This window comes from Sesamum indicum, linkage group LG3, assembly GCF_026168435.1.
Source record: "Sesamum indicum cultivar Baizhima isolate 11 linkage group LG3, ASM2616843v1, whole genome shotgun sequence".
Taxonomy (NCBI): Eukaryota; Viridiplantae; Streptophyta; class Magnoliopsida; order Lamiales; family Pedaliaceae; genus Sesamum; species Sesamum indicum.
In genome coordinates this window covers 21,802,632-21,826,863 of record NC_142659.1, presented here as the reverse complement: position 1 = coordinate 21,826,863, position 24,232 = coordinate 21,802,632, and the positions used below count along the sequence as shown (strand labels likewise).

General features: G+C 32.2%; 4 protein-coding genes across 4 annotated transcripts; 2 read left to right on the top strand and 2 right to left on the bottom strand.

Moving 5' to 3' along the window:
• The first annotated feature begins 30 nt into the window (after nucleotides 1–30).
• On the top strand, nucleotides 31–2,912 carry LOC105158526 (glucan endo-1,3-beta-glucosidase 14). Its single transcript, XM_020692912.2, has 3 exons — nucleotides 31–1,250; nucleotides 1,349–2,385; nucleotides 2,483–2,912. Exons 1-3 carry the CDS (start codon nucleotides 1,190–1,192, stop codon nucleotides 2,567–2,569), a joined length of 1,185 nt encoding a protein of 394 aa, XP_020548571.2. The 5' UTR covers nucleotides 31–1,189; the 3' UTR covers nucleotides 2,570–2,912.
• Nucleotides 2,913–4,396: 1,484 nt separating this feature from the next.
• On the top strand, nucleotides 4,397–5,524 carry LOC110011750 (umecyanin). The gene is made up of 2 exons (XM_020692902.2): nucleotides 4,397–4,663; nucleotides 4,936–5,524. The coding sequence occupies exons 1-2, from the start codon at nucleotides 4,492–4,494 to the stop codon at nucleotides 5,391–5,393; spliced, it is 630 nt and encodes a 209-aa protein (XP_020548561.2). The 5' UTR covers nucleotides 4,397–4,491; the 3' UTR covers nucleotides 5,394–5,524.
• A 3,486-nt stretch (nucleotides 5,525–9,010) lies between these two features.
• LOC105158381 (protein LURP-one-related 5) lies at nucleotides 9,011–10,163 on the bottom strand. Its single transcript, XM_011075125.3, has 2 exons — nucleotides 9,766–10,163; nucleotides 9,011–9,535 (listed from the first exon to the last, which is right to left on the bottom strand). Exons 1-2 carry the CDS (start codon nucleotides 10,030–10,032, stop codon nucleotides 9,113–9,115), a joined length of 690 nt encoding a protein of 229 aa, XP_011073427.2. The 5' UTR covers nucleotides 10,033–10,163; the 3' UTR covers nucleotides 9,011–9,112.
• Nucleotides 10,164–16,804: 6,641 nt separating this feature from the next.
• Nucleotides 16,805–19,120, bottom strand: HP6 (histidine phosphotransfer protein 6). The gene is made up of 5 exons (XM_011075123.3): nucleotides 18,855–19,120; nucleotides 18,611–18,741; nucleotides 18,108–18,251; nucleotides 17,771–17,843; nucleotides 16,805–17,170 (listed from the first exon to the last, which is right to left on the bottom strand). Exons 1-5 carry the CDS (start codon nucleotides 18,921–18,923, stop codon nucleotides 17,090–17,092), a joined length of 498 nt encoding a protein of 165 aa, XP_011073425.2. The 5' UTR covers nucleotides 18,924–19,120; the 3' UTR covers nucleotides 16,805–17,089.
• Nucleotides 19,121–24,232: the final 5,112 nt, after the last annotated feature.

Here is a 24,232-nt window from a genome sequence, read left to right as displayed (position 1 = left end):
CAGAAGTCATCATCTCTGAAACAACTCACAAAAGAGAGAAAGTGGCAGTCCGCAGGACACTCTGACTGAAGCATCAAATAAGAGGAATCCAGGAGTACCAGCCTCAGATTCAATCTGAAAATGGAGGAACTGGAATAGAGCATGAAGGAAGTATCACAGCAAAAGCATTAAAATTCTTCTACTGATGCTGTAAAATGAATTACTATTACTCACAGTATAGGGCTATGCCTTATTTATCTGTAAAACATGCTACCTTGCTTTTCTTCTAATTTTCGGAAAATTTATGAGTATTTTAGCGATGAATATACTTTTATGCACGCAATAAATCTTCCTTATCCCTTATGACAATATATTCCATCTCTGCTTATAAAGTGCTTTTGATTTTAACTGTTGTGCTTTGGCCCATTTCAGCTAAAGTTTGGACGATATCTAAGGTGCTGTTGCAGGAATACGCTCTCTTTGAGATCCCAATTTTACCTCTTTTCCTCCATGTACCTGACAGTTTTCTTCTTTTTAGGTTTCTGTAATATGTTTTGGTTAATGGGTGGCGAACAGTCGAAATGTTTCAAAAAACCATTTATGGGTGTATTGCTTGAGTAGCATTATCATGTGCTTTTCAACAAAGAGTGATTTCTTTTCCTATAATATTTCAGTGCGACATTTGATAGGTAAATTTAGACTTTGAATTAGAATGTCCGATCAATGAAGGAGGGATCAGCCGACATTCTGGAGTTCATGCGTGAATATTAGTGTACCATTAATGTTGCAACTTCTGTTGTACATCCTAACTGTAGAGAGAAACAGAATCTCCCCCAAGAGTTCAAAAGATAGCCCAGAAGTATGGATCAAGATTCAAGAATGTAAAGCATGGAAAAAGGTATGTGTTTGAGGTACTGAAAAGTTTGGAATCTTATTCCAAGCCCACATAGTTAAACTGCAATTATCTCATCAGAAACCCCCATTTCTCAATCATCTTTGCATTAAGGTTTGGAATATTTGAGATTTGGTGTGTCAGCTATGACAATGGCAGCATGCCTGCACATGAAGCATTGCACCCCACAAGCTATCGACTCTGCAGCCAGTGCTGAAGCTATTATCTTTGAGTTGTTATCAACAAAAACGCTATTGCAAAGACTCTCAATTTGCACAAATGAATTAGTCCTCTCTATTTGCTCCTTGTTTCGTGATCATGGGCTTCTTTTCCTTCTTCCTTTGGTGCATTCTGCTGTTGAGTCTCCTCGTACCAGACCGTATGCACCTTTCTGCTCTACTCTTGGGGTTTTGTCTTATGTTTGGTGACCGTTGTTGATGAATGCACTACTAATACTACTTGTTTCGCTTTGTGCAGTTTTCTTGGTACATGCTTTCACAGGTACATATGGAATAAATTACGGCAGAATAGCCGACAACATCCCACCACCCGAAAGCGTTGTGACCCTTCTAAAGGCAGCCAAGATCAAGAACATCAGAATCTATGACGCTGATCATGGAGTTTTAAGGGCCTTTAAGGGCTCTGGGATTGAAATAATTGTTGGACTTGGGAACGAGTACTTGAGAGATATAAGCGTAAACGAGGACCGCGCTGTTGAATGGGTGAAAGAAAACGTGCAACCATTTCTTCCTGGCACGCTTATTACCGGCATTGCCGTCGGGAACGAGATTCTTGGAGGAGCTGACACGGAGTTGTGGGAAGTTCTCGTCCCAGCTGTGAAAAATGTCTACAACGCCCTTGACCGGCTGCGTCTTGCCAATCGGATAGAGGTGTCAAGCCCACATTCTGAGGCTGTTTTCGCCACTACGTTCCCTCCATCTGCAGGGGCGTTCAAGGAAAGCGTCCTCCCTTACATGAGACCGCTTCTGCAGTTTTTCTCGCAGATTGGCACCCCTTTTTACATCAACGCCTACCCGTTCCTGGCCTATATGAGCGATCCAGCACACATTGATCTGAACTACGCTCTGTTTCTCCCGAACCCCGGAATCTACGATGCTAAAACTAAGCTACACTATGACAACATGTTCGAGGCTCAGATAGATGCCGCCTATGCTGCACTGGAGAAGGTTGGTTTTGACAAGATGGAAGTCATTGTTTCAGAGACCGGTTGGGCATCCAAGGGAGACGAAAATGAGGCCGGTGCCAACCTGAAAAATGCGAGGACATACAACCGTAATCTGCGCAAAAAGCTTCTAAAGAAGAAAGGTACTCCTTACCGACCAAGAACAGTGGTTAAGGCCTACATATTCGCATTGTTCAATGAGAACTTGAAGCCGGGGCCGACTTCTGAGAGAAACTTCGGACTGTTCAAGGCTGATGGGAGCATTGCATACAATATCGGCTTCACCGGCCTTGTCCCAAGCTCAGCTTCCTCATTTCTTGGATCAATAAAGGTATGCGTTCTCTAACATTTGAATTGCTGATAACAATCAGAACTCAGGTAGCCATCACTACCGTGCTCTCTTCTCACTGTTAACTTGAAATGATCAGGTGAATGGACACGACTGGTACCGGAATCTGCAGTTGCTGGTTCGCATAACATGTGCAGGAGGGGTGCTGCTTGTTCTCATCTCCTAACTATTATCCAAAAGTTGTTTATACCCACCTTCCATTCTTTCAATCTTTATGTTCATAAGGGGAATTGTTTTCGACATCTACTTGAGACGTTGTGAATACGTGTAGAGTATGATCAACCGTTATGTATACATTAGGATGATCAAGACTTTGAGCTCATCACAATTGAACAAAATCCCATTTTCACATCGACAACGTTATCCTTCTTTTGTCGGTGTTCTTGGATCGAACTTCAGAATTGAGTGGTCTGTTTGATCATAAATTTCTTTGGATCTGTAATGTGGATAGATATATATAAACCAAAACTTGAAACTAGCAAGTCGAAGACGGAATAAGTGAATGTACGATACGTATCTGATCTAACTTTATATCACCACATGGTTAGAGGTAGTGAGGTCTCTCCCAACAAGAATACTTCATCAGTTAAATCAGTATAGATATCATCCTGATGAAAATCTGGCACTATTTGTAGGTTTTAGCCTCGATCGGGTAGTCGATTCAGTTAAGAAGACGCGAATCCCTTGTCTGGGGGGGGGGGGGTATTCTTTGATTTATGGGGAGTAATTTGAAAACTCGTTAATTTATCTTATAAGTATTTATACTATTATTATTATCATAAATTACATTATAGGTATTTAGCCAAGAGGGCGGTTTGGGTAAGCTTATAAGATCCTTAAAATATGTTTGAGAGCTTATAAGTTCCAAAAAAAGTGTTTGGCGAAATTTTTTTTAAAGAACTTATAAGATTTCAAAATAAGATGTTTTAAATCTTTTTTTAACTTTTTTAATTTTTTTTTGTAAGATCTTATAAGTTATATAATATTAATATATCATAAGACAAAAATATGCATACACTCTCTCTCTCTCTCTCTCACACACACAGACACACATTTTATTTTATCCAAACACTTTAAAAGCTTATTTTTAATATAAGATCCAACATCTTATGAGCTCGTCAAATATATTATAAAATATAGGAGCTTATAAAATATTTTAAAAAAATTTTGCCAAACACCCTCTTAACCAAGCATCCTCATCCGAGTCATACTGAATTATTGGGTGAATATGCGAAATGGGAACGAGAGGAAAAAATTGAGATAGGTGGCTTATGAAGCTTCAAGGCTACATTGAACTCCGTGTATATGTTGTGATTATTTCAACATGGAAAAAGCAACTCCATTTGATGGGAATGTGGCAAGAAATAAACAACCCCTAAAAACTGGAGCTTTTGAGGACTTGGAATAATACAAGTACAAAGTGGGCCAACAAAGAAACTCTCCCTGATTCAAAACTCCAAGTCCTTACATTCTGGAAGCCTTCTTGGAAATTAGGCTTGCTTTTACTACCAATAATTACATTATCATCCTTGATATTATATTTAATTACACAATCACTTTAATCATTGGAGAGTTAAAGTACACTCTTTTGAAATTGTAATAGTATTTACAAGAACGAAATTTTATATAAATAACCCCTTTAAGATGTGTATTTATAATTATACAAAACTTTTAGGGGTGTCGATGTAATTTATCCTAAATAAATAAGATAGATATTATAGAATAAGTTTCTATAAGGAGAAGTGGTTTCCTCTTTAGCGATTCAAAGTCCACTGCATTAAATTGCATGACTTATATTTTCCTCATAAAGAGCACTATACGGCGTAGCGTTGTTGATTTAGTCCTCAGCTGTTGGATCAATTGACTCACTGAATTTCTCTACCAAAAAGTATACAGACCAGTCCCCAAGCTTCACGATCTAAGTGAAAATCATGAACCAATTCACATTACACGCTGAAGACCATTTCAAGAACCCTTCACTATATATCAATCATCTGTCAACACACTGCAAATCAGAACAATCTTCTCAAACCCTTGCAGATCAATACCAACCCTTATCACATTTCATTCCAAACTCGGTAGATTGCAATGATGAAGGCTGTTTTTGGTGCTATGTTTGCTGTCATGCTGCTGCATTGTGCGGCAGCACAAACTGTGCATACAGTTGGAGATGGTGTCGGCTGGGAGATACCCCCAAATAATTCTTTCTCCTACTCCAATTGGGCTTCCGGCAAAACGTTTATGGTCGGCGACATCTTGGGTACCTGATTCCTTCTTCATTTTATTTGTTATATATATATTCGACTAGTTCTTAGTTACTGTACTCGTCTGATTTTGGATGCTTGAGACATTGCATGAGGCATTATCCATTTTGATTGGAATGGTTTCTACTAAATTTATGATTTCGATCAAAATAGATAATATCTCATAAAAGTGCACATCATACCAGTGCATGAACAGTTTAGATTTGGCTCTATGGCCAATACATATTTACATGAGATTGATTGACTAATGATGTATGTCTATCTTCAGTATTCAACTTTATGACCAACCAACACGACGTCGTCCGTGTGCCGCAAGCCTCGTACGACGCATGCACGCAAGACAACGCCATCGGCAGTGTCATCACCGCCGGACCAGCAAACATCACTCTCGACTCCGCCGGCAACCACTACTACATCTGCACTTTCGGCCGCCACTGCGAGGTCGGACAGAAGCTGGCCGTAACAGTAGTCTCATCCACTCCCGGCGGTGCCAGTCCGCCGATGTCCACCCCTCCCGCCACCCCCACCGTCCCCGCCACGCCTTCACCCGCCTCGCCCCAACCGGATGCCTGTGCACCCACCCCTTCCACGACTCCCAGCGCTGGAGTCCCCACAGCAAGTATGACCCCACCGGCCGGACCCCCTCCCCCTAATTCCGCCGCTGCTTCTCCGATTGCCGGTTTCTTGCTTACTTTGCTACCCGCTGGAATGGCCTTCATTCTGTAATACGTAGAAATTTCTTTACGCTTGTATTAAATTTAAATTTTATACTGTTCTAGCCGTATTGAGTGGATTTATAGCAATTTTGTTTCTGTATTAAGCATTTTATTATCAATATATTCAATGTCTTTTTATTATTTCCTGTGAGTGTGATTTGGAGAGCCCCTTTTCATTTAAAAGCAACCTTATAATTATAAGAAATAAAATTATTTAACCTTTTCTGAAATTATTTGAATTGGAAGAAAAGATTCAGCTAAAGAATTTTAAGAAACTTATATGAAAAAAAATAAAATTCATCCGCATTTAATAAAATATAGTTTGAAGACTTGAATTATTCGAATTTTTTAAAATCAAGGATTTGTTATTTAAATATTTGAAATTCATTGATACAAATGTAAAGTTATGTTATATTTGGATTGATTAATTTAAATTTTAAAAAATAATTTCAAATGGCTCGTAAACAAAGAATTTGAAATTTATTAATTAATATTCAACATCAAAATTATATTTGGAAAATTTCACATACTTTTACAGAAGTTATCATTAAAATTTGAAAATTCACAAGTTTAATCCATCAATTCTAATAGGGAAAATACATTGAATAAATAGATCTAAAAGGACCAAAATATCCTTCAAAGGCTGAAAAATACAAAAACACTACAGGAGTCCGTCATTTTGACGGGGTCGAGCTGGGTGGCGTCTGACTTGCTTGGCCCAGCGACCCAAATTATCAGCAATTGTGATAGCTATCTATCAAACACATAGCTCGTACGATCTCTGACACATAAACTTTTATAAATAAATAAATAAAATTTTTTGGTAGGTATATATTTATTATTATCAAATCACACTTTGCGACCTCTATAACATCGAATCCTAAACTAACTTAAGGTTCGAAATTTTTTAGCTCAAATCACATCATCACTTATGCGCATATCAACCTCACTTATACAGATTGAAATACTCATTTGGACACTGCTTTAAAAAGATGGGCAGGTTATAAATACTCATTTGGACACTGCTTTAAAAGATGGGCAGATTATAACGGACCTCCACCGGATCAAATTCAAATGTGAAGTAGACGAAACTGATTGAAATTGTGTAACGGCGCATATGTAAAGCCAGTAGTCGAATGGGTTGAGACTGAGACGGCCGTGAGTCCGGAAATTTCTGTGGTGGTCCTACTCCTCTCCTATGGCTCCAAAAGCTCATACGACTTTTTGGCCGTCAACTAATTTGTGTATATATATGTGTATATTGGCCACCTTTTTCAATAAATGTGGATATTGATTAGCATGTAAAAATACATTGACAAATGAATGAACACAATATTAAAATTATTATTATTTATAGGGATAATTACACTCTCCTTCCTTTAGATTTAGTGCAATTACACATAGATTCCTTATGATTTGAAAAACTATATTTAGCATCCTTGAGATTTGCTTTCACATAATAAATAAGTAGTTCGTTAATCAAAATTCACTGAATTTGTTGATATTAACAACAAAAAAAATGAATGAAAATTGATATTTACACTCAATTGACTAAAAACTGACTTATCGCAGGCGAAATAATTTTTTTCCAACTAAACTATCCTTATAATGGTGAAGATATACCTCATCACATGCGTTAACGAGTGAAGACGTATGAGGGTAATTTGATCATAAAAAAATTATTAGACTTGCAATAAGTTTATAATAAATCAATCAGGGATTGATATGGATTTTTTTCTGATTTTTTTATTAATATTAGTAAATTCAATAAATTTTAACTAATGGGAGACTCATTTGTTAGACGGAAACAAATCAAAGTACGTAATATGTACAAAATTATTATTTCAGAAAATTCATAATAATAAGTTGGTGCTTATTATAATAAGCACCAACTTATTATTATGAATATGCCATGAATTATTAACAATGATAATTTAAACATAATTTTCATAATTATTATTTTTTTTAGAAAAATTTGTATTATAACGACTAAAAATTCTTATTATTTTTAATATATGTATATACCTTCATTCCAAGAAATGTAATACTTAATAATGGTTAATTGATATGGTTAATAATAAATAATTATACCGAATAGTTATTAATCATAGTTACACAATGATTGTTGGCCGTGATTTTTGCAAGAGTGGCTAAAATATTTGTTATGGCTAAATATTTTTACTATGCTCTTAGCTGTAAGAATTAATTTTTTACGTTGTTTCTATTTAACTGTGATTAATAATATTTATTTATCATAATTTTTAGTCATAACAATTAATATTATAGTTAATAATATTTTTTCTAGTATCTCTTTTTTAATAATAATTTTGAAATTATCATAGATATTATTAGTTTTTGGTTATAGTGACATTGTGTTTATTAACGTCCATAAGTATATGTACGTCTTGTCAATTGTCATATTACGGTCAAAGTTGCATTTTTCTTCTCTTTACTACCACAAAAATCTAACGGTCCAATTTAGTTTTTGGGATACCATATATACAACTATGCTAATATATAAGATAAGCCCATTTTTTCTCCTAAAAATCAATTTATGAAGCCGCAATACTAATTTTATTATAATATCGATAATATTCTAAGTTGATTTTTTTTATTTTTTTTAAATGTGATATGTTGGTTTTTAATGTTTTTTATTATTCATAATATATTTTAAAAAAATTTAAAATTATTTATTATAAGCACGTAAGGACAACTTGTCATAATGATTCTATCATATATATATACATTCTTTGTCATTCAATGCTTGACTCCTTACGCTTATTTATTCAAAATTTATGTATAATTTTTATTACTAATAATTATACAGTGATAAGATAGAAATTATTGATATTTTTAATAATAATTTAAAATTATCATTTTAATATTTTGTCATTAATATCAATTTTTTTTACAGTGTGAGTACCAAATTATTAATCATTTTATTTTACAAATAAATAAATACTCATATATTTTGTGGAATTCGATCGAATTCAAAATGTGGAGCCCTTTCTAAAAATGAACTAAAGAGGATTCATTTATTACATTTTACATAGTCTAATTCATTTATATTCTTTTAACTTAAAAGAATAAACATACATCAATCACTGGTCAGCATGACATTAATGTAGCGTGTGATACAAAAATGTGTCAGAAGATGGAGGCCCAAAAAAGACGGTAGTTGACCAAATGTGAGATATAAGTTTAGCAAGAAAATTTTAATTTAAATCGAATTTTGTCGGTCAAAATTAATTATAATATAATTATTATATAATTGATATATAATCAATTATATTATAAAATATTCTATTTATTATATAATTAATTTAATTTAGATAAAAATATTGGCTTCAGTAGTTTGTTGTTTTTGGGTATTTTGAGAGACAAGAAAGACTGAGTTGGGATTTTCCTGTTCATTTCTGCTTCTAATCACATTATTTTGAGATAACAAGTTAAAGAGTTATTTGCTTTGTAAAAGGAACATATCTATCTAACTATACTTTATTGAGTGTAATTATCCCTTAACTTTTATTTCTCTCTCTTCTCAATTTTATAATATATATACTATAAATAAATAAACCTTTAAAAAAAATATAAATAAAGAAGGAAAATAAATAATTTACAAGAGTATTTCATCAAGCATTCATGTCTTTATCACACTATCAAAGGCCCAAACAAAAGAAAGAGTTTACATAATAACAAAATTAAAGAAAATAAAAATAAAAATGAAGCCTAAGGAGAGAAATTGGCGTCCTCATTGCTGGGGTCCACACCTACACGGCTCCAGTTCTCAGCCTCCCCGTCATCGTCCGCACCGTGAATCTGATCCAGGACTAGAACTAGCCCCATCGCGAACGCGCCGTCGAACCCCGCTTTTAGAGACAGCAAGAAAACGTCTTTTCCCAGCACCACATTGGTCGAAGCGTCCACCTTGCGTCGGATCTCAGCTACCGCCTCTTTCTCCGTGTTGAAGATGGTGCAGTTCCGGCAAGCGAAGGAGCCCTCGATCTGGTACTCCTCGCCTGGGTTGGTGTACACCTCAACCGTCATGCTGGACCGTCCGATTATCGAGGATCTACGCACGCTGAAGAGCGGCTTTTTCCCCTCGGTTCCCTCGCCGACGAACCCTTCCCACCTCTGGTGCAGGCTCGGCCTCTGGTTAAGAAAAAGCAGAAGAAGGAATCAGTGAGTTGACTCGTCCGTAGTACGATTTGAACACTACTGACTAGCCGAGTCCACTCGGTTGTAACGGTAAAAACTTCAGCTCGCTTACTCTTCCGATGAACAGAGTTACAGAAATCGCCACGAAAAACACAAAAAAGACCCAATAATTTCATGAAAAACTGAAGAAACCAACGATCTCAGAACCGTATACAATCAATTACCTTACGGCGGACGGTGAGGATGCATCTGCCGGAGGCGTCCATGAGGACAAGCTCACCGGAGTCGCCGGCGTCTGGGCCGTAGGAGTCTACACGGAAGACTAGTTCGCCTTTCGGATCATAAGCAGTAAAGCCATCGCCGGCGAAAAAGAGGGAGGTTTTAAGGACAGTGAGATGGGTTTCTTCTTGGTAGACGAATCCTTCTTCGACAATCGCGCCACTCTTCATGATTCCGTTGGGGCTCCGCGCGGTTCTTGAAGGCCAGAGCATAAAGCAGTTTGAGAGGAAGAAGGAAAGGGGCGGTGGGCAATGTGTGTAGTTTATAGAGAGTGCTTCGAGTGGAAGGGAGGAGAAGGAGATGCTGATATTTTTTATTAAAAAGGAAAGGCAGAGAGGAGTGTGAAAGAAGAGATTGGAGTTATTATAATCAAGTTCTGAAGCTGAGCCGCACGTGTATGTCCATACTAACTATATAGTTCTTTTTTTAAAAAAAAATATAATTGTTTTTACGTTGATTCATATAAAAACGTACACTATATTTGTTTTTATTTCCAACTTATTTTCGAGATAAGTCAAAACATACTCAATATTTGTCATCATTCAAAATAAGGTGTTTTTGACTGTTTTAGCATAAAAATATACATATATATACACACATATATACATAAATATATATAAAAAAGCATGATTTGATAATGAATAGTAATTTTTGTCTCCCAAAATACAATATTAAACATATAATACTTATTTTAAATTATCTCCAAAGACATGATTTGACAATGAATAGTAATTTTTGTCTCCCAAAACACAACATTAAATATATAATACTTATTTTAAATTATCTTCAAAAACAAATCCAAGCATACATATTATCTCTAACACACACTTATTTATCTTTGTTTTTCTCTCTCTATTTCCATAAAACACAACAAAACACTCAGAAAACGAATCCAAACATTGTGGTAGATTTTTACCTTTATACTGATAATTTAGTTAAAAAATTATTTAATTTATAAATAAATTCGTAAGTCAATTGAATATAAGTATATAATTTCAATCCAATTTTTTTTTATAAAGTCAGAATTTTTTAATAGATAGATCTATTTATTGAATAGAAACAAAGTTAAAAAATATCAGAAGTAATTTATCAAATAATAAGAAATTTACTTGTAATTATTCAAATTTCAAAAAACAAGATTGTAACTATCCACAATATGATGCAAATGGTGCGTCTGGTAATATTCAATCAGAATCACAAAATTTTAAATTTTAATATAATTAGAATCATTTTCACAATAACTACAGGTTGATTCCCAACGCAAAATCTTCTTAATTAGGATAGTCTATGAATTAAAAAACTTAAAATCAAAATCAAGATTTTGAAAATTGGGGAGCAGTTAACAACCCTGTCCAAATATTAGGTGACATGTTCTAAGGGCTCGTTGGACTTTGAAGAAAATCGTTAAGACTTTGGAAATTTACGTTTGAATATACGTCATCATGTTTGGATGTATTGCTTAACAACATATATTATTTCCTGATGATAAATGAATATGTTTTAAATATTAGAAAAAAATATATAATTTATTCCTGTGAAATGAAAATGACCGAAAAAACTCTTTGTGAAAAGTAAAATAGTAATTTATCCTTTGTATTTAAAAAAATAAATAAATTATCCCCATTAATCATTGATAGGGGATAATTTGTTTCATTTTTTAAAAAACAAAGGGGTAATATGCTAATTCTTTTTTTTACAGGGGGTATTTACTTATTCCACATATCATAAGAGGGTAAATTGTATTTAAATATTATGATGAATTGGTATTATTTTATCTTGATAAATTAAAATTAATACAAAAACTTAATTTTTTATCAGTGTTAATTAGTATTTGTCATGATTTTAATTATAAAAAAAATATTTGCTATAATTTTTAATTTGGCTAATATTTTGATCATTTTTACATAAATAATGGTTAATAGTCATCAACTCGTAGTACGGTGAGAGTAAATTAATATTCGTTGTGTTCTTTTACTTTCAATAAATAAAAAATAATAATTTTTAATTTATCATGATTTTTAATGTGCATATATGATAACTTAGGTGAAAATTACTTATACCATATTGTGAATGGTATAAAACAAGAAAGGATTTCAAGTAAAAGAAAATACAAAAATAATAAGCAAAATTATATTTTTGCTCCTGTTAATGTAGGTTATTAGTATTTTTAGTCCTGTAATTTATTCAATTTATACATTTAGTTCTTTTTTTGACGATTATAATTTTGAACACATCACATTTGGTTCTTTAAGTTTAGTCATGTGCTGAAAATTTTGGTCCTAACGAATTGTAATTATAAGACAATTTGAGAGGGTATTTTTGTCTAATTGCTCCATTGGGGTAGTACCCCTATCATATTAATTTTAAATTTTTTTAAAAAATATATAATTACAAGTAAACGTATATATATTTTATTTCCGTATTTTGCAAAGATAGTCGAATATGCCCGATTGCTAATAATAGTATAATATCAATTAATGAGTATGTATACACTAGAGAAAATATTATGTTTTGCTATAGTCAATTATCATGGTTAAAATTAAAAAATTATAATAAATATTAATTAATCACGATTGTGCAACGCTATTAGCAGATATTTTTGCAAATGCTGCCAAAACATTAGCTAATTAAGCTAAAAATTATGGCAAGTGTTTCAACAATAGGTAAAATCATGACAAATATTCATTAAATGTTGTCAATTTTCTTTTTTCACATTGCTTTTGTTTGACCGTAGTTGATAATTTTAATTTGTTGTAAATTTTAAATTATAATGATTTATTATATAGAGAATAATCCATTTTATTACAGTGATGTATTTATATTCTTGAAAATATATATATATATATATGTATTTTGTACATGCACAAGAAGTTTATCAAATAAATTAAAATGGACCCTTAATTGTTAATTAATTAACACTTAAATTAATTATGATTGAATAATCAAAGAAAATGACACAAAATAATTACCTATCAAAGATTAACAAATGTGGATGGTAGGTAGAAAGCTAATCTAAAAAGGGTCACCCACTTTAGAATAGTTATCACTAAAATTTGTTCAACTACAATATATATATCTCCTTAAAATGATATGATTATTATTGAGTAGTTGCTTTCACATGTAAAACTTAATTAGGGGGAAAAATACTTAAAAATTAATATATGCAATTTTTTTAAATTTAATTCCTTAATATATGTTACAATTTTAATTTATATCCGGCAAACAAAGGTAAACCTACACTATAAATTAATTATAGTTAATAATTTAATAATCATGATTAAAATTAAATAGTTACAGTCAGTAGTTATTGACCATGACCCCGCAACGTTTGTTAGTCGTGGCTTTGGTGAATGTGACTAAAATATTTGTCATGACTAAGAGCCATGACAAATGTTTTGTTATGGCTAAAGCCACGGTGAATATTTTTTTAATTGTGGATTAGCTAGACTTTTTATAATGATTTTACTTAGGATAAATTATGTTGACGCTCTCTAAGGTTAAGTCAAAATACACAAACACTTTCTTCCTTTTAGAAAACTACAAAGACACTCTGTGATGTTATAATCGTACAACTCTATTCAGAAACAAAACTTACACAAACACCCCAAAAAAAATATTACACTAACACCCCTCATGAGGTGTAGATGTAATTTTGAAAAAAAGTAAGGGCAATGTTTGGATTCATGTTTTTACATTTTTTGAGACAAGATAAAACATATTCGATGTTTGTTTTTGTATTTTAACACCTTATCTGTGTGTTTTTTTTCAACTTTTTATATAATATATATATACATACATTTAATAATATAAAAGAGACATGATTTGATAATAAACAGTGATTTTTGTCTCCCAACCATACAACATTAGACATACAATATTTATATATATACATATTTATATATAAAAATATATATAAAAGAGATATGATTTGATAATGAACAGTAATTTTTATCTCCTAAATCCCAATATCAAACCTACACCACTTATTTTAAAATATTTTAAAGTACCTCAAAACACAAATTCAAACGTACCATCTATTTTCAACACACACTTACTTATCTCTATTTTTCTCTCTCTATCTCCAAAATACAAAATAAAACACTCAAAACACAAATCCAAACATAAGACAGTGTTTGTATATTTTAGCCTAACTTGAGGAGGTGCCAATACAATTTACCTTTTTATTTAATTATGATGAATAATAGCCATTTACCACGATTTTTAAATCCATAACCCTTAAAAATATGTAAAAAATAGTAAATTTTCTTTTAGTAATGGCTAATATTTGAAACTTTTAATGGCAGTAAACATTCGAGAATTATTCAAATAAATTCAAAAATATATAAGTGCATTCTAAAGAATATAGTATTTAAAATAGAGATTTTAATTTATGATAATAAAGAGATAGTGATCTATCTTTTCACAAATATATTAAAAATAAAGGGAAAAAAGTTTGTCCATTAACATTGGAATAACTTTTTGCTAGCTAATGCATGCATGGGATTCTTTAATTATTTTAAATAATATATGTCTTAATTCTTAGCCTTATAAATTATTTATCTTAATCTACTTTACTAAAAAAGATTTGATATTATTCTTGACCGATCCATCAAACTACTTAAAGCAAAAAACGAACTTAATGATATTATAAAAAAAAAATGCAAGCAATCCCTTATGATAAAATTACAAATCAACAAATTTTTATTAAAAAAAATAATAATTTTATATTTTTTAAAATACAATAGTGTGGAAGGGTGATTTGGCAAAAATGAAAAAGTTGAGTGATAATTAATAAAGTTTATCATAGTGGCATTATTTATATTTTTATTATTTTATACATAGATTGATTACTGGTTGAGGTTTTGGCACGACAACACATTGCTTTCCTATGATGCCTTTTTGAGAAAATTATGGTTGCATTTGCATATCGTGTCCGTAAATTCATTTAAAATTGTGAGACTTTTGCTACATTTATTTTTCAAATTTAGGGGTTAGACTTAAAAAGTATTTTTTTTTTTTTAGTTGAAATAAGTTGTAAAATTGTTATGAAGAAAGCAAAAGTTTCATCCGTGTTAATTTATGGGTAGGATGCGAGAGCTGAAATGGGGAGATACATGCTAACTATGGGTAGGATGCGAGAGCTGAAACGGGCAAATCTTCCAATTTCGGTCCGAATAGCTCGTCCTGATGCAAGGAGGGAGCCGACTTCTGTCAGTATTAGGAGGAAGAGCGGGTCACCGTTTCGTTTGACAAAAAAAAAACTAAATTATACACACACATTATATATGTTTTGATCCTCGTATATAGGTAGGGGTGTAAATGATTCGAGTCGAGCTGAATACATTATTTCAAACCTGTTTGAATTATTATCAAGCTTCAAAAATTGTGTTTTAATTTAATTTGATTATTATTCTAGTCGAACTCAAATGAGCTCTGATTGGATCAAACTCGGGTCAAACTCGAGTAATTTGATATTTTTAAGTATATTTTATTAATTTTGCACTAATCGAATCGAATTCAAGCTGAGCTCAAAAGTTTGCCGAACAAATTTTTTTGTTCAAGTATGATTTGTTAAATTTAACAAATCGAGTTCAAATGAGTTTTTATCGATCGATTTCAATTGAGTATCGAATGGTTTGATTATTTTTTCACCCTATATATAGGGAATTGATTGGGCCGTTGCAGCAACTTAAGCCCAGCCCAGCTGCCAACAAGTACATACAATTACTGGGCCCCTCGGCCCAATAATATACATATTTTCGCACAATTTCTTTTTTACCAACTAGATTAAAATAACAAGTGAGCCCAAAAGGGCTAAGGATTGTTAGCTTCTAATGAAGAATTTAATTTAATTTTTAATTTTTAATTTTCATCTATGGAGGTCTCAACGGTTGCTTCTCCAACGACGTGTTATTACACCTGTTATGTACTTGTGGCTTTTCATAAACCGTGTTCCAATTACTATGGTTAGTTTTGATTTGACGAGCTTGGTGGAAGTTTTTCGTTAATTGGAAAAAAAAAATCTTACTCAAATCAAACTAATTATATAAAAATTATGATAATTTATCATGTGATCGATCACTCTTCTAAAATTGTACACCAATAGCACTGTAAATATATGATTTGAGTGCTTGGAAATTTTGCATGCATTGCCAATAATTCATGGCGAGACAGATCGCATTATTTGGCGATTTGAGACGGGACGACCTACAGTTGCATCTCTTTATAGGCTATTGGACCCACCAGGACCCAAGGTACGTTGGTCTTCACTACTCTCGGGTACCCTGAAAGATCCCCAGGCATAATTTCATCCTATGGCTTGCGATTTTGGGAAAACTATCCACAGCTGATAAACCATGGCTATCATACCTAGGCGCTTGTATATTATGTAATGAGGGCGCAATGGAGACACATATTCATCTATTCTTTCGACATCGTTATGCCAGAAGATGTCTGACAGCGATTCGGTGGATTGTTCGGTTTGAATGGCCTAATAGAGAGTGGCCACGGGACGTTGAATGGACTGCAAGAAAATTGAGAGGTAAATATATCTTTAACTTGGCTTATCGTGCACTCCTGGCTGCTTGCATTTACCACATTTGGAGGGAACGAAATTTGAGACGCTTTGAGCATACGGAGCGACCACCGAATATCATAACCTCCATTATTATGGAAGATATTAAACAGAGGATTATCAGTGTTAATTTATCTCGTTCTATTAGTTCATGTGTGTTATATAGATTATGGCGTATCCCTTGGCCTATCGAGGGAGAAACCACCAGTTGAGCACTGTTGTACTGTACGATCTTGTTTTATAAATGAAATTTACATTTACCCAAAAAAAACATATTACAGTTGTTATAGAATTCGATTGCCGTAGCACCCCCTCATAATTTCTTATTTATATTCTGGCATTTAAGTTCACTGATTGATTGATAGCACAACACACACACACAAACAAGAATAAGATAGAGTGGAAGAGAGTGATAGAAATGTGAGTGAGATTTAGTAGGCGCTTTGGCTTACATGAAAAAAGCTCTAAACAAGCTCTAAAGCTGAAGCCCTACTAATAAAACTTTTACTGTTGGGATTGGGGATTTGGTATCAGAATCAGAAGCTGCCTGCGGATGCTTTGGTTCAACTTAATTGTCAACCACAATGCCAAACAGCCCTCCAAGAATTCACTGCAGGTGAAATTCTGTCACTATCAACAATCTTTTCATTTCCTTTTCTGTCTCCAGCTGAAATTGAACACACCTTCCTTAAGGGTTAAGGGTTGTTTGGTTGGTGGTGGTGGTGCTGCTGCACTGGGTATCTGACTGCGGCTGCCAGGATTCTCTGCTGCTCAATCTAAAGAATATACCAAACAGTTTTTACTTTAAATTTTCAGTATTTCTAATAATGAAGTGAAAATGATTTATAATGAAAATATATTTGGATTGCATCTTAATAAGTGTTAGAAATGAGAATTTATTTAAATTTGATTATTGAAAATGTAAATATATAGGTACGTATTTGAATTGTATAGTATAAAATTACAAGATACAAAAAAATCAAGATGATATATCACAACTCTTCTTCTTGTTGTAATAATAAAATAGTCAAAATGTCTTATCATATATTTTCTTTGCTTCTAAAATTTAAAAAAAAAAAAATTAACATGACAAGACAACGTTTGATCGATTGATGTAAACTTTGGAGCTATAGTATAGGGAAATATAAGAAAATTATGAAGCCCAACAAGTGTATAAAGTAAGCATTTTCAGTAGACCAGTACTGCAAGATTTCCGACAAAATTTCTGACAAAATGGATCAAATAAACGTGATTTTAAAATCCCAAAGAGCATAAAATTGAAATGCCCGTTTAGCCATAGAACCAAATTTGTTGAGTGAGGTTTAACTCTTCTGATCTAAGACAAATATATCTATATATATAAGGTCGGTGAGTACCTGGAACAGTTCATGCAGCTTGTTCTTGAGGTAACAGTACTCATACTCTAGCAGCTCTAAAGCCCTCAAGCACCTGCCTTTCACCAAAATTTCACTCTTTGAGATATTGTAATTTTTATTTATTTAGTACAACACATGGATGATCGTGATTAAGAATTTCTAGCCTAGCATTTCAAAGGATTATCGCAACCTAGTTAACTTAATTTCTTCTTCCTAGAATTCCTCACATGCAGAAAGACAGCCTTCACACATAATGCATGCAGATCATAAAACAATTTTCAAATTCTATATCATTTAATATAGACACGCAGTATGCACGAAATCATGTAATACCAACCCGGCACGGTTGTTTTGGTCGGAAGCAGCGCGAAAGGCGACGCACACATTTCTGACCCTTTTGGCACCAATGCTGGAACTGCTCCCCATGAACTGATTCAAATGCACTCCCATTTTCTTGTAGTCCGAGAACTCTTTATCCACCCTGATCATTCACATATATATATATATATACATACCACAACAAACAACTCCTAATTACATATATTATTACCACATTAAAGTAACTAAAACGTGTAATTTCTAATTAATTTCTGTTTGTGTTTTTTGAGCAAAAAGGGACACCTTTTTTTGTCTGAATTCTTGAAGACGCAAAAAGACCAGTGTGTGTTTAACGAGTAAACCCCATCAAAAGCTAAAGAAAACAAATTTTCATGCTCAAGATTGGAGCATGTGTGTTCAATTTTCACGTGTTGTAAACTCTGTGTGTGTGTGTCTGTGGGTTTTGGCAGAGTAAAATACATACATACATATGTACAGACAAACACATATATATATACTTACAGTAACGCTCTGAGGTTTCTCAAGAGCTTCTCGGACTCGTGGAAGTATATGTTGACAACCTCGGAAACAAAGTTCGGAGAGGACTCATCTTGCAGTTGCTGCAGCTGTAAGAACTGCTCATCCAACACTCCCTGCAAAAACGAAAACGAAAACGTAAACACACACACACATCAAACACTTAACACTAATACCTAAAATCCCCAAGACCTCGTCTCGCTAGAACGAAACTACGTGAGAAACGAACCTGGTGGAAGAGCAACGCTAGCAGGCGGTTCATGTCAGCCCGCAGCCGGTCCACGCTGAGCCCCAACATCCACACAGGAAGACCCGTTTTGCCAAACTTCTTCTTGAACCCGGTAAATGGAAAAAGAAACCCGACCCAGATAGCAAAATGGGGAAAAGATTCGAACTTTACGTGTGGGTCTACAGTTTCTTTGGCTGAATGTGGGAGGTTTAAGGAAGTGGGATAATGTTGGTGGGTGTGTTCGTGTGGATGGTTTATGACTTGAATTGAAAGAGTGAAGACAAAGAGTGAGGTCGGGTGGGGAGGAATTTAAAGGGTGGCGGTGGATGGTTGCAACCAATAGGAATTTGACAAGTGTTGTGTACTTGGTGTAGTACCACCTGCGCGCAGGACGCGTCTTATGATGGCTCCTGCTTATTTTATTTCTCTGGTTTGTCCTATGTTAGCTTGTTCCTACATTGTAATTTACTCCTTTTCTTGAATATTATATATGTAAGATTGCTCCATATTTTAAATATCAATTATATAATAAATATAATATAATTATCGTATAATTGATGTAAAATTTTAAAAAAATTATTCATTTATATTATAAATATATTATACTTATTTTATAATTAATTTAATTCAATTAAATTTAATTGAGATAAAATATTTCCATAATGTTATTTTATTAGTGTATGCAATAATAGGATAATGAATCGATTTTGGAGAGAAACCTCTTTCTTTTTTTCCAAAATTCATTACATATGGAGGGTACAGCTGAATAAATGGTTGAATAATTCAGAAAAAATTTGTCACATATACAATTTTCGGTATAAATTTTAAAAATTATCAGAAAATTCACAAAAAAAATCCTAAATCAAACTTAATTATATTATTTTACAAATTTATAGGACTAATTAATTAATGAACATATTTACAAAATTAAATCTAATATAAAATAAAATTTAAAGTAGGAAAAAATTAATTTTCCCTAATATTAATCGATGTGAATCTAGAATGCAACAATTTTCAACCTTTTACGAGGATATAATGATTGCGTTGTCATATAGTCGTGTTATTGATTAATTGTGACTGATTTGTAGTTGTTGATCTAAGTATGATGTGATACTTAATTTGAGTGTCATTTTTTAAGCTTTAGTAATTAAAGTGGGCATGTTTGGACGAGCTTTCGTGGGATTATTGGAGAAAACAATAATAATTAAACTTAAAAATTATAGTATATTAATACTATCATCAATTGTCAACTGAACCACATGAAAGTTTAAATTTGGTCCATGATTGATCAATATTTTGCAATAATTTTAATTATGGTTGAAATATTTATAATAGATTATATATAGCCAAAATATTCACTATGACTTTCAGGTGTGGTTAATATATTGGCTTTGCTTGTTGGAACTACGATTAATAGTCATTAAATATTATATTTCGTGTAGTGAAATGAGATGGTTCAAAGTATTCTAATTGAAGATTAAACTTAAACAGGTTAAAACCCTCCATTTGATTATTTTGCCCCCTCACGGATTTCTAAATAACAAAACAAGAGAAGAATTTGTCTATTTACAAATCGAGTCAGATTGGGGACCAATCCTAAAAATCGAAATTGTAATTGTTGATGTTCATGTCGTTCGAGGATTTTTGATTGGACATGTGGATCTATACAATTTTTGACATTGGCCCTATATAAATACTAATTGACGTCATTACACAAGATATTCAATAATTATATTGAGATATAGCTCAGCAACCCCATATATTACCCCTAAGGCAACTCTAACTTAGGCACCAACGAATTTTAGTTGAGAGTCAATTTTACAAGCTTAGCGAGTTGGGTTGCAAGCCGACCCGTCTTCTAATTTGAAGACCAGAAGTAGACTCGACCTCTCATCGATCACTTGATGTGGACATCAAACCCCATCTCTATCTACAACCTCAACTCAGATCACAATCAAGCTTCCAAATTCATGCGTGCCCGACAAAAATGCTTCAAAAAAAAATTAGATCAAGCCCTAATCGGATGGAACCAATCACATGATAAATATAGATAATTTTGAAATCAAGAAAAAAATCACTTGCATGTCAGAGGTCACTCTTATTCAATTGTCCACTAATCACATCATAAGTTAATTTTAGTCTTGATTCGGGCAGACCCAATTTGAAAAATTTTGGATCTATCCATGTTTCCACTCATTATTATAAACTAAATATATAAATTATTTCCTACATTATAAATGATTATGATTTAAAAATAATTACAAAATCAATATTATCTATCAAGATAAAATAAAAACAAATGCAAAAACTTAAGTTCAGTTGAGATTAATAAATATTTGTCATGATTTTAACTATAATCAAAATATTTGTCATTATTTTTCACTACAACTAATATTTTAGCTTCCTATAGAACCCATATAGAAATAACAGTCTAACACATATTTGCAATCATGATTAATTAATATTCATCACAATATTTTAACATAGTAATTATAACAAACAACTATATTTTTTTTTTGGTAATTTAAGTTATTAAAAAAGATTAAAAAGAAAAAGAAAAAAAAAGACAAGTGAGTGGACCAATAATTTTTTCACCCACCCAAAAAGTCCCACCAGGAGTAAAATCACGCCTCCATGGAGTGTGAAAAGTTAGATGGTGAAAATCGAGGTGAATGCGGGGCATCTACCAGACCATTTACCTTTTACAAATTTTATTACCACCCCTTAAAGCTGTAATTAAATAATCACCACCCTTCAATTTTTATGCTTGCCAGGAAATTTTAAATTTAATTATTATGATAAAATAATACTTTCTAGACTTAGGTAACAAAGTTTTATTGAAAAATTTCCATTAGTCACCTCTAATATGTAATTCAATTTATGCTTTTTATGAGAATTTAATATATGACTTTGAATTAAATTATCGTGTTCATACATTCTATGGAAGTTCAAAATATAAGTTTAGGTTCATATTAAATGAATTTCATCATAATGTGGTTCCACGTAAAAGTTTTTAAATTTCAGATAGTTTATTGTATATAGTAATCCAAATAAATTGAATGAATTTGAAATCTTCGTCTTCAAAATCCACATTTCTATACCGTAGAGTACAATATTAATGTTTGAGTCATTGTTTAAAATCGAGATATAGAGAGTTCTTGCATGTCTTTTAAAACATAATATAGGGATGAACATACTCTATTTTTTAAAATTAAGAATATTTAATATTCATTTGTACCTTCAGTACACAAAGCATCGAATATATATATAGAAACATTACAATGATCTCATTTGACGTTTGGCATAATTACACTCATAAATAGCAATTAATTGATATTGTCGAACTAATTTTTATAATTTCAAAAATATTCTTTATAATAAAATAATTAATTTATATTAATTAATAAATTATTTTTTTATTAATATATTGTACTAATTTATATATTTTACTTTTATTTATAATATATTTTAAAATATAAAAAATTATTTATTATATAACGAACATTTTATATATATAGAGAGAGAGAGAGGGGGAAGGGAGGGTTGGGTTGGCGTGCAGGTGTGGTGGCAGGCGGCGTCAAAAGCCCTCACTCCCATCCGACAACTGCGCCTGTCAACCTCCAACCATTCATTCCTACTGCCAAAACCCAAACACACACTTACTTCTGCAACTTTTTCCACTCTTCTCACCTTTTTCTCTCTTCCTTTTAAACCACAACAAAATTATGCTTTTTTATTCTGCCTTGAAGTTTGGAGCTGTGTGATTGGCCGCCCGCCTGCCCACCTCTGTTTGGGCAATACCTGCTTCACTTGGGTTAATTATTTTTTTATTAATATAAAATAAATAAATTATATTAATATTATTTATTTTAATATATTAATATTATTATTACGAATCGCAGTTACAGAATTTTGTTTTTAAAAAAATTTGTCAAGTCGTGTTTTGAAATCATGACTACACCAAGTCGTGATTTGACCATTTTTTTTAATTTTGGTTAATTAAATTTTTTATAAATTAATTATATAAAATTAATTTTTAATAACATATTAAAGTTCAGAAAATTATAATATTAAAATTATATAAATTTAAAAAATTACAATTAAGTATACAAGTATAATAATGTATATTTTTTTGTATAATTGTATAAAATACAATGAAGTATACAATTTCAAATGCAAAAAAATATCCACCCGTTCCACAATTGCGTCTATAGCGTTGATATCGAGGTCTTCTTATTTCCTCGCCCACATTTTGCATTGGCTCATTTTGCGCCGCATTATCATCACCACCGAACCGACTTGATGTTGTTGCATTGGAGTATGCACTAAACGATGTAAATGAAATTGGTAAAATATTGTATCCTGGTACATATGGTTGATTAATACCAAAATTAAGATCAAGATGTACTTGTGAAAAATAATCTTGTGTCTGATTTGGCATATATGGAACCAATTGAAACCAATCATCTTGAGGCAGTTGAGGCATGTAATAATTTTGAGGCGGTTGGGGCACGTAATAATCCTGAGGTATATATACTGTAAAAGGACCAACTATATCCACCCCAACATCATGACGAACAGACGGGTTTTGGGGGGCAAGCGAGAGGTGGGGGAAGGTTCCAATAGCAGCGGGTGGCGACCCGCGATGACTAACCCATTCTCTCTCTCTTTATATCGATATAAATATATAAATATACATATTTATATGTTAAAAGAATATATTTTTTATTTGATCTAATATTTATTTTTAATATTATATAGTAATATATAAAAATATCTATCTAAACTTGGACCATTAATCACATTAAATTCTAGTAGCTTATTTATAAAATGTATTTGTACAAAAAATAATTAAATTTGAGCCACATGTTTAGATCAAATTAAATATAGACCATTGATTTTAGAAGGAACATTTTTGTTATTGCACCATATGACTCACGTACAAATGCACCATTGTGCTCTATTTTAAAATTATAGGGGGCAAAATGGTATTTTATTTTTTACAGTAACTTTAATTTTAAACATCTTGAATAACACAAGGACGTAAATTGTATTTAACTCATTAATTATGTGATTGATGTTTAGTTCAACAAAATCACAAAAAAGGAAATATAATATTTTTTAGGGTAAATTAAAATTTTGCTATTCGAACTATGTCCATTTTTATACTTCGCAATCAAAACTTTTTTTTGACAACTTACCATCTCAATTTTGCGAAATTTGCATTATATTATCATCTTTTTGTAGATTTTTCTGCAAAAAAAAAATTATATATTGTGCATATAATAAAAATATCACATTACATAACCCTTAAACATCACACGTGCATTGCATGTGACCTTTTTTTCGATAAAAAATTTGGTTGAAAAATAATTATA